At 39.5% G+C, this 12,313-nt stretch overlaps 1 protein-coding gene across 1 annotated transcript; it reads right to left on the reverse strand.

Annotated features, from left to right (window-relative positions):
- Positions 1-517: 517 nt before the first annotated feature.
- LOC119574707 (RNA polymerase II elongation factor ELL-like) lies at positions 518-11,953 on the reverse strand. The gene is given in 9 exon segments (XM_037922109.1): positions 518-898; positions 4,801-4,972; positions 5,235-5,924; positions 6,049-6,217; positions 8,146-8,216; positions 8,992-9,264; positions 9,266-9,325; positions 9,507-9,623; positions 11,651-11,953. Coding segments are annotated over 9 exon segments (1,740 nt in total). The 5' UTR covers positions 11,692-11,953; the 3' UTR covers positions 518-751.
- Between the last annotated feature and the right edge of the window lie 360 nt (positions 11,954-12,313).

Here is a 12,313-nt window from a genome sequence, read left to right on the forward strand (position 1 = left end):
GGGTACAGGCGGGTGTCGTCGTCAAATTCTTGGCACAGCACTGCACATGTACGTACACAAACACACACTCAAACGCTTACATACAAACACGCACACACCGCAAATGTACCAATCACAGCCACTTGCTGTACCACACCCAACCCACATTCTTCATATATATATACCAGTAAGTAAAAAAGAGAGAAGGGAACCAATAATTTAAAACTGCTGGGGGAGGGGATCCTCTTACAGCTGGGTGAGCCACAATTGTCACAAAATGCCCCAGTCTATTCACAAACTGCTTTTTCTTCTGTTTTTATACATTTTTATACATTTTTAAACCTATTATTTCTTTTTTTATTAGTTTTTTCTTTAATATTTACACAGTCCATTGCAAAAAATTTAAAAAGAAAGCCACCTTCAAGTAAAATCTTTTCCATTCCATTTTTGCTCTTTTCCAAAAACATTCCTCCATATATATACACACACAAATATATATAAACTGTCTTCCTCCCTTTTCTCCCTCGCTTTCTCTTGCTTTTTTCTCTTTCCCTTTCTCCTTCTCTCTTTCTCTTTTCCATTTTCATTGCTCTGACAATGAGGGCTGAGGCACAGTTTGGTAACCACGCAAACCACGAAAGATCCTTCCCCCACCTGCGGCCTCCACAGCAAGAGGCATATGAGGGGGCATCGGGGGGGCTGCTTCTGCTGTGGGCTGGGCACGGCGGCGGTGGCGGGAGAGCGGCGGCTGTGCGAGGCGTCAAAACCGGTGCTAGGAGTGCTTCCGGTCATACTCTAGCACCAACATCTTGATGTACGTCAACTTCTCATGCAGATAGTCATACCGCTGTTTCTTCTGCTGGTACTCACTGTCCTGCTGCGTGGCCTGATACTCACGCAAGATCTGCGCACGGATGGTCTGCAAGGACAAGATTTTTTGTTTGTTTATCCAGACATACAAAAAAACGGTAAAATGAAGATATAGAAATAAGAGAAATACTTCATTTGGAAACCAAAAGTCTTAATTTTCTATTCAATTCTATTCTATATCTATTCATTAATATACATATACATATATACATATACAATAACATACATATAACAAATATACATGTGTATATATACATATACAGATAAATACATATGCATACATACACATATATATTGCATAGACACAAAAATCTGTATGCATATATACATATATAAACATGTATGCATATGCATATATATACATATGTATACATATACATATGTATGCATATACATATGTATGCATATACATATACATATGTATGCATATACATATACATATATATACATATGTATGATATGCATATACATATATACATATGTATGCATATGCATATACATATATACATAGGTATGCATATGCATACAAATACATATGTATGCATATATACATATACATACAAATAGATATGTATGCATATATACATATATAAATAGTTATGTTTATGCATATACATATATACATAGGTATGCATATGCATACAAATACATATGTATGCATATATACATATACATACAAATACATATGTATGCATATATACATATACATACAAATACATATGTATGCATATATACATATACACATATGTATGCATATATACATATATATACACATGTATGCATATAAACATATACATATGTATGCATATATACATATATATACATATACATATGTATGTATATATACATATATATACATATACATATGTATGCATATATACATATACATACATATACATATGTATGTATATATACATATACATACATATATACATATGTATGTATATATACATATACATATGTATGCATATATACATACATATATATGCATATATACATATAAATATATATGCATATATACATATAAATATATATGCATATATACATATAAATATATATGCATATATACATATAAATATATATGCATATATACATATACATATATATGCATATATACATATACATATGTATGCATATATACATATATATACATATACATATGTATGCATATATACATATACATACATATGTATGCACATATACATATACATACATATGTATGCATATATACATATACATACATATGTATGCATATATACATGTACATAAATGCATATATGTATATAAATGCATATATGTATATAAATGCATATATGTATATAAATGTATATACGTATATATGCATATATATACATATATGTATATATACATATATACATATATATGCATATATGCATATATACATATATATAATATATATGTATATATGCATATATATACATATGTATGGATATATGTATATATATGCATATATATATACATATATGTATATATATATGCATATATGTATATGTGTATATATGCATAAAATATATATATCATATATATATATATGCATATATATATATATATGCATATATATATATATATGCATATATATATATATGCATATATAAAATTATATATATATATTATAAAATATATATATTATATATATATATATATATATATATATGCATATATATATATATATGCATATATATATGTATGTATGCATATATATGCATATATATTCATATATATGCATATATGTACATATATATTCATATATATGCATATATGTACATATATATGCATATATATGTATATATGCATATGTATATATATATGCATATATATATGTATATATATGCATATATATGTATATATATGCATATATATGTATACATATGCATTATATTTATTTTAACGGTAGGTTCATGTCTGAGCCGCCGTGGTCACAGCATGATACTTAATTGTAGTTTTCATGTTGTGATGCTCTTGGAGTGAGTACGTGGTAGGGTCCCCAGTTCCTTTCCACGGAGAGTGCCGGTGGTACCTTTTTAGGTAATCATTCTCTCTATTTTATCCGGGCTTGGGACCAGCACTGACTTGGGCTGGCTTGGCCACCCAGTGGCTAGGTAGGCAATCGAGGTGAATTTCCTTGCCCAAGGGAACAACGCGCCGGCCGGTGACTCGAACCCTCGAACTCAGATTGCCGTCGTGACAGTGTTGAGTCCGATGCTCTAACCATTCGGCCACCGCGGCCCCATACATATGCATATATATGTATATATATGCATATATATGTATATATATGCATATATATGCATGAAAGATGGAATAATGCAATGCCGCATTTGTATCGATAAATAACAACCCTCCCTGACCAGGACTCGAACCTAGGTCACTCCGGGTATGAAACCGGAGGCCAGTGCTAAACCAACCATGCCACACGACCCACTAAAAGGAGTGTGCAACTAGGATCTTACTAGCTCCATAGACATTACCTGTCTACTCATACTTGAGTAATGACAGCGAAGTTTTAAGCTCACTCCCCGTGGGCACTCGGTGGAAATTGATTTAGCAATTCAAATCCTAAGTCAGATGTCCTGAGGTATATTTTATGAAAGATGGAATAATGCAATGCCGCATTTGTATCGATAAATAACAACCCTCCCTGACCAGGACTCGAACCTAGGTCACTCCGGGTATGAAACCGGAGGCCAGTGCTAAACCAACCATGCCACACGACCCACTAAAAGGAGTGTGCAACTAGGATCTTACTAGCTCCATAGACATTACCTGTCTACTCATACACGAGTAATGACAGCGACCTAGGTTCGAGTCCTGGTCAGGGAGGGTTGTTATTTATATATATGCATATATATATGTATATATATGCATATATATGTATATATATGCATATATATATATATATATATGCATATATATATATATATATACATATATTTATATACATACATTTATATATATATATTTTTATACATATGTATATATACATATATTTATATACATATGTATATATACATATAAATGCATATATACATATATGTACATACATAAATATGAATATATATACATTTATGCATATACACATATATGAATATATATACATTTATGTATATACATATATATGAATATATATACATATATATGCATATATATACATATATATGCATATATATACATATATATGCATATATATGTATACATATGCATATATATGTATACATATGCATATATATACATATGTATATACATATATATGAATATATATACATATATGTATATACATATATATGAATATACATACATATATGTGCATATATATATATGCAATATAAATATATATACACATATATCAACATCCACACATATGCATATTTATAAATATGCATATATATGTATATGTGTATATATATGTATGTATATATATATATATATATATATATATATATATATATATATATATATATATATATATATATATATATTCATACACACATATACATATATGTACATGTATATTTATACATAGGTATGTGTATATATATGTACATGTGTATGCATGTGTATATATATAATCATGCATATATATGTATATATGTATGTGTATATAATCATATATATCTATATATACATATATAAATATATACACATTTATATATACATGCATCTACATATCTATACATATATATATGTATAGATATATACATACATATAAATACATGTTTATATACAATATATATATATATATATATATATATATATATAATATACATACATATATATACAATATACATATACATATATATACATAGACAGAGAGACAGAGAGACAGACACACACACACAGATTGCTCATCATTGAAACAGCTTCTGTGGCTGCCATGAAATGAGGAACCTGGAAACCAAATTGAACGGTCCTGGAAGGTTGTTGGACACTCACGTTATATTCCTCAGAGCCGATCGTTTCATTCCTGAGGCGCTCATCGAGGTCGCTAAAAGGTCTTGTCCGCTCTTCAATATAGCTATGCAGCCGCAGGTATTCCTGATACTGTTCGTTGAAGACCGCTTTATACCGACTTCGCTGGTCTGTAGACACTATTGCCGTGTAGGTCCTGAAAACACCAGAAAGCTATTGATTTCCCTGAAGATTGTTTCATTTGCCTTAAATGGGGATTAATTTGTAAAAAGTGCTCGATCTTTGGTTTGATAAAGGTTTTAAGGTTCTGTGAATATCACATATGGTGCGAGAGACCCAATGCATGCAAAATGTCACCACCATGAGACAAACACAGGAGTTATAGGAAGCCACAGAACAAGAGAGCAGACCTGCGGGACAGCAAAACGACCCACGGCCGCTTCGTCTGGCCTACGCACCTGAGGTACTCTGGGTCCACGTCGTCGCCTCCATGGCTGTCGGGCGAGGAGCTGGGGATGGAGGAGGACTCCACTCGTGCGTGGCCATTCGTCCTGTGGGGCGGATTCCCGTGGCCGTTGGTGAGCCCGTTGGAGATCCCGTTGATGGGCGAATGGTTTCCTGAGGATTGGCGAGTGCTGATGCCGTTGTGGCGGTGCCGAGGGGAACTTTGCCTCACGGGCGAGGTCGTGGGCGCGCTTTTGCTCGTTGCTGCTGCTGCCGCCGCCGCCGCCGCCGCCGCCGCCGCCGCCGAGGCTGCTGCAGCCGTCGCAGTTGCTGCCGCCGTCGCAGCCGGTGCTGACGCCGGTGCCGTCGCCGGGCTGATCGTGCCGTTAACACGCGGACTCTCGTCCTTGCCTAGGTGGTGCCGCCCGTTGCTCACGCCTCTACTGTCCACCTTGGCATCGGTCCTCACGTCGCTCTGCGGCTCCAGGCGCGACGCCGTCTGAGAATCAAGCTTATTCTCGAACTTTCTCTTGGTGAACTTGGAGGCGTTCCAGCGGGGCCGTTTGGCCGTGGGATCAAACACCTCCTCGTGCGGCCGCTTGAGTCCCTGGGACGCCGGAGACGGAGACGGAGACAGCGGTAGCGCCGGCGTTGGCGAGTGCCCACTGTCGTTCCCCGGCGGAGTTAAACTCTGAGGTTTATTTCTGAAAAAGTTAGATTCTGATAGCATCTACACACACTTCAATATGCGTTAATTCACACCCTCTAACTTAATTCCAAAAAGCCAACAAAGTTAGCCCCAGTAATGTCAGCGCAAGCAGAACGCACTTTCTCACGGCTTGCTTCTCGGCGTCTGTGTAGAAGGGCCAGTCCTCTCGCACCTCCGCCCACAGGTGTCGGCTCAGGTGGTGCACGTTGTCTCTGACCTGCGACACGCTGTTCAGCACGCTGTTCAGCACCCCGGCCAGCAGCCGCTTGTCCTTCTCTTTGATGCCATCTGGGGAACGTCGGGAGGAGGTTTAGCGCCGGATCGCAGGCACCAATACATTCCTGTATCTCGACTTTCTTTTCACTTTGGGAACATGAAATCACTTCCACAGTAGTGCCTGCCCTACTTCCATTAGACTTGTACGCACTTGCATAGATATAGGAATAAGAACACCCTGAATAAAGTAAAATGACACACATTGTGTGTGTGTCTTGAGCTCTGTCGGCGAGGAGCTGATCCGGGCTGTGGCGATGGACACCGTGCGGTGCAGGCTCTGTGTCGGGGATTCTTTCCGTTGCTCTGTGCCGTGCCCCCTCCTGCGATTGCGCTCATTTCCTGCGTTGCGTGCGGCCGAGCTTTTCCGCGAGTCTGCGCCTTGTGCCGTCTCTCGCCCTCCGCCCCTGCGGCCGTCCGTCTGCGGCCGCCGGTAGCGCAGCTCCGCTTCTCTTATACTGCGTCCGGGTGCCGTTCAACCCTGTGCCGGTCTCCCGCAGTGAGTCTGTCCACGGTTAGCGTGCTACATCCTTCCCGTGGCACACGTGCGTTCAGGCGCGTTTCCGGTGTTACCTGGGTGTTTCTAGGCGTTGCTACTGCGCTTTGTCTCTACCTCGTGTTGCTGTGTCACGCGCAGGCTTGTCTCTGTGTTCTGGGCGTGGGGGTTTACTGCGTCAGTGTGTGGTTCTACGTGTGTCCTTGGCTGTCTCCGCGTAGGGGTGTTTCCTTGTTGTAGATTGCATGCTTGGTGTGTGTGGACACTTGTGGTTGTCTACGTGGGTGCCGTGGTGTGTGTTCTACTGGTGTTGTGATGCTACTCTGTGTGTGTGTCTACCTGCGTGTGTGTGTTGTCTACGTGGTGGTGTGGTGCTCTGTGTGTGTGTGTGTGTCTACTGCGTGTGGTGTGTGTGTGCTCTGGTGTGTGTGTGTGTTACTGCGTGTGTGTGTGTGTGTGTCTAGTGTGTGGCTACGTGGTGTGTGTGTGTGTGTGTGTGTGTGTGTGCTACGTGCGTGTGTGTGTTTTACGTGGTGTGTTGCTACTGGTGTGTGTGTGTGTGTGTGGTGTGTTACGTTGGTTGTGGTGTGTGTGTGTGCGTGTGGTGTGGTGTGTGTGTGTGTGTACTTGCTGTGTGTGTGTGTGGTGTCTATCTGTGTGTGTGTGTGTGTCTACCTGCTGTGTGTGTGTGTGTGTTGTGTTACCTGCGTTGTGTGTGTGTCGTGTGCGTGCGTGTGTGTGTGTGTGTGTGTCTACGTGCGTGTGTGTGTGTGTGTGTCTACGTGCGTGTGTGTGTGTGTCTACGTGCGTGCGTGTGTGTGTCTACGTGCGTGCGTGTGTGTGTGTCTACCTGCGTGTGTGTGTGTGTGTGTGTGTGTCTACCTGCGTGTGTGTGTGTGTATCTACCTGCGTGTGTGTCTACCTGCGTGTGTGTGTGTCTACGTGCGTGCGTGTGTGTGTGTGTGTGTGTCTACCTGCGTGTGTGTGTGTCTACGTGCGTGCTTGTGTGTGTCTACATGCATGCGTGTGTGTGTCTACGTGCATGCGTGTGTGCGTGTGTGTGCGCAAATACAAATATATATATCACATATATACATATATATATCATATATATACATGTATCATATATATATACATATATATGTATACACATATATGCATCATGTGTATATATACATACTATATACATATATAAAATATATATATATACATTTACATACATATATAAACATACATGCATATAGACCCATATATATGGGGCAGGGCACTCTTGGGTGAGAATATGTACATGTATATACATACGTACATACATATACACATGTATATACATATATATACAAACATACATACATACATATATACAAAAAAACTATTTTGACCAACATCTTTTCAATTCATTCCTACTGACAATTTCCACCAAAGGCAGCATCTCCAGGGATCAACTTACCACTATATAATCTATTTTTCAATTCTTCCTTCTTGTAATTCTTGACAGCTAAGAGTTGAACGATTCGCTCTCTGAAAAGCAAGGATTCAGTCAGATGATGAACTAAGGAGAGGAGAGGTAAGGAGAGGAGGGAGAGGATGAGTCGGGCGGGGGAGGGGAGGGGGAGGAGGGGGAAGTGAGAAGGAGGGCGGTGGAGAGGAGGAGAGGAAGGGAAGGGAGGGGATGAGGGAGAGAATGGAAGTTAGGAGGAGGAGGAGGAGAGAGGGAAAGGAGGAGAGGAGAGGAGGAGGAGATAGAGGAGGAGGAGGAGAGGAGGAGGAGAGAGGAGGAGGGAGGAGGAGGGGAGGAGGAGGAGGAGGGATAGGAGAGAAGGAGGGGGAGGAGGAGATAGAGGAGGAGGAGGAGGAGGAGGAGATAGAGGAGGAGGAGGAGATAGAGGAGGAGGAGGAGATAGAGGAGGAGGAGGGAGAGGGAGGAAATATATAAACAACAATTATCATTATTCTTAGCAATACTATAATTATCATTACTATCAATGTTATCACTATCATTATTTAAAATATACTAATACTGTCAATAACGATTAACAAGAACAATACTAATTATTATTATTATTATTATTATTATTATTATTATTATTATTATTATTATTATTACAAATATAATAATTATAATAATTAAAATTATTATTATAATTATTATTAAGATTGTTATCATCATCATCATCATGAAATTATATAATAAATATTTTAAATTAAAAATAATAACAGTAACAGCAATAAGAATGACAATAACTGCTTCAGTAGCACTCCTGCCGCCAGGACGCTCCTGCCGGCGCGGACTCACTTGAGCGGCCTCCCGACGAGCTCGGGGTTGGTCTTCCTCCCGTTGGGGTGGCTGGGGGGCGGCGGCGGGGGTGGTTTGCCTGCTGTGGCACTGGCGGCGCTGGGGGCGGCGGCGGCGCCGACAGACGAGGCCGTTCTGTGCGGGGATTTGCTACTGGGGGTGTTGAGGCTGTGGTTCTGGCTGTGATTGGGGTTGTATCTGTTGTTGGAGGGCAGCTCGGCGATGACCTCCTTCTTGGGCGGCGGCACCACCAGCGTCGTCGACTTCTTTCGAGGTGCCGATGGCCGGGCGCAGGCGGCCGCCGAAGCTCGAGCTGGACTTCAGCTCCTTCACGCTGGGCGGGAGGGCGCGGCCGATTAGCCTCTTATACTAAGCATAACAACGACGCTCAAAATAGCAACACTACCCAAGAATACTTTTTTTTTTTATAAAGATAGGCGGACTCGACCCTTCCGCGTGGTCGCCTTCACGATTAAAATCTCATCCACCTCTAGAGGCAACGCGCAAACACCTACCAGTTCATTGCATTCTTTCTCTTGGCCTTCTCCATGCTCTGTCGGGTCTTCTCGTACGAGTCGTCCTTGGCCTGGATGAAGATCTTGCCCACGTTCGGGCCCAGCGACTCCAGCGGTCTGCGGAGCACGAGAGGTGTTCGGAAAGGGAATCTACTCCGGCCCAGCTGTGGGCCGGGGGCGCCCACCGGGGCACGGCATTCTTGTGCAGGGAACGAGGGCGCAATCCGATTTAACTGATTTACAAAATTCAATAGACACGGAAGAACCTTTGTCATAAGGGGGAAAGGGAAAAACAATCCTATTTGTAAGAAAGCAATTAATCCGCGGACATAGGGAAAATTGGGGGGAAATAGAATTAAAATGTATATATACATAAATATATATGCATAGGCATGCATATGTATGCATGTGTACATACACATACATAAACATATACACATACATATACACACATATATAATATACATAAATATACATTTACATATATCCACACATATACTTACATAATTATGCATATATATAAATAAATTCATATACATTACACATAGATACGTATGCATACATATATATACATATACTTATATATACATATATACGCATATTTCTACATATATATGTATATACATATAGATATGCATATGCATATATATGTATAAGCGCATACATAAGCATATATATGTATACACATATACACATATACATATATATACATATATATGCATATATATGCATATATACATATATGCATATATACATATATATGCAAATATACACACATACACAGATATATGCATGTATACATATATACAGATATATTCATGTATACATATATACACACATATGCATAGATACATATATACACACATATGCATAGATACATACATATACAAATATGCATATATACATATACATATATGCATATATACATATACAAATATGCATATATACATATATACGCATATATACATATATATGTATATATACATATATATGTATATATACATTCATCTATATGCATATACACATACAGATATACATGTGTGTATATACATGTACATACGAGTACATACATGCACATGCACATGTACGTGTACATATGTGAATATACATGTACGTGCACATATATGTATATACATGTATGTATATATATACATATATGCATATTCATATTTATACATATATATACAAATATGTATACATACATATATATATATGCATACATGTACATATATATGCATACATGTACATATATATACATACTTGAACTGTATTCATGTTGACAAATGTATAAAAGGTATGAATGAGGATGAATATCATCACAATACAAGAGATGTATTTGTAATGTGAAGATATGAAGATACATGTACATATATATACACATATATACATACATATACATATATATACGTATATATACACATATACACATAATTACATATACACAAATACATATACATACACATATATATATATATACATATACATATATATACGTATATACACACACACACACACATATATATACATATATATATATATATACATATATACACACACACATATATATACATATATATATATATACATATATACACACACACATATATATACATATATATATATATACATATATATATATATATATATATACATATACACACACATATATCTACATACAAATACATATGTACACATACACATACATATAAATACATACACATACATTAATACATATACATTTATATATACATTAACATTTATATATACATATACATATATACATGAAAGATGGAATAATGCAATGCCGCATTGATATCGATAAATAACAACCCTCCCTGACAAGGACTCGAACCTAGGTCACTCCGGGTATGAAACCGGAGGCCAGTGCTAAACCGTGCCACACGACCCACTAAAAGGAGTGTGCAACTAGGATCTTACTAGCTCCATAGACATTACCTGTCTACTCATACTTGAGTAGGCCTCCGGTTTCATACCCGGAGTGACCTAGGTTCGAGTCCTGGTCAGGGAGGGTTGTTATTTACATATATACATATACATTTATATGCATATATATACATACATACATACATACATACATACATACATACATACACACACACACGGATACGGGCGCACGCACGCACCTGCTTCCGATCTGCTTGATGAACTCGAAGCTGCCCTGCATCCCGTCTTCCTGCAGGGTGAAGGCGAACTTGGACAGCCCTCCATGGCGGCTCGGGATCTGGATCTCCTGCGGAACAAGCAAACTTCAATCAAATTTAAACACTGGTGGGAAATGCGAGCGAATATTGGACAAAGCACAAACGCAGTGGTCTTTTTTCTTTTCTTTTTTTTAGCGAGGTGAGAGAAAGAGAAAGAGAAAGACCGAGAGAAAGTGAGAGTGAGAAACAGAGGGTTATGGTGAGGGAGAGAGAGGGGAGAGAGAGGGCAGAGAGAGGGGAGAGAGAGGGGAGGGGAGGGGAGGGGAGGGGAGGGGAGGGGAGGGGAGGGGAGGGGAGGGGAGAGGGGGCGCCCAAATCCGGAGGAGAGTCTCCGGCCGCAGAGAGGGCGCGAGAGGGCCGCAGAGAGGGCGCGAGAGGGCCGCCGAGAGGGCACGAGAGGGCCGCCGAGAGAGCGCGAGAGGGCCGCAGAGAGGGCACGAGAGGGCCGCAGAGAGGGCACGAGAGGGCCGCAGAGAGGGCACGAGAGGGCCGCAGAGAGGGCGCGAGAGGGCGCCCCGAGGGCGAGGCGCAGCAACAGAGGAGCTGACGTCAGCTGACAAAGCCCGAGCGAAGATGGAGATAATA

Source organism: Penaeus monodon, chromosome 6, assembly GCF_015228065.2.
Source record: "Penaeus monodon isolate SGIC_2016 chromosome 6, NSTDA_Pmon_1, whole genome shotgun sequence".
Classification (NCBI taxonomy): domain Eukaryota; kingdom Metazoa; phylum Arthropoda; class Malacostraca; order Decapoda; family Penaeidae; genus Penaeus; species Penaeus monodon.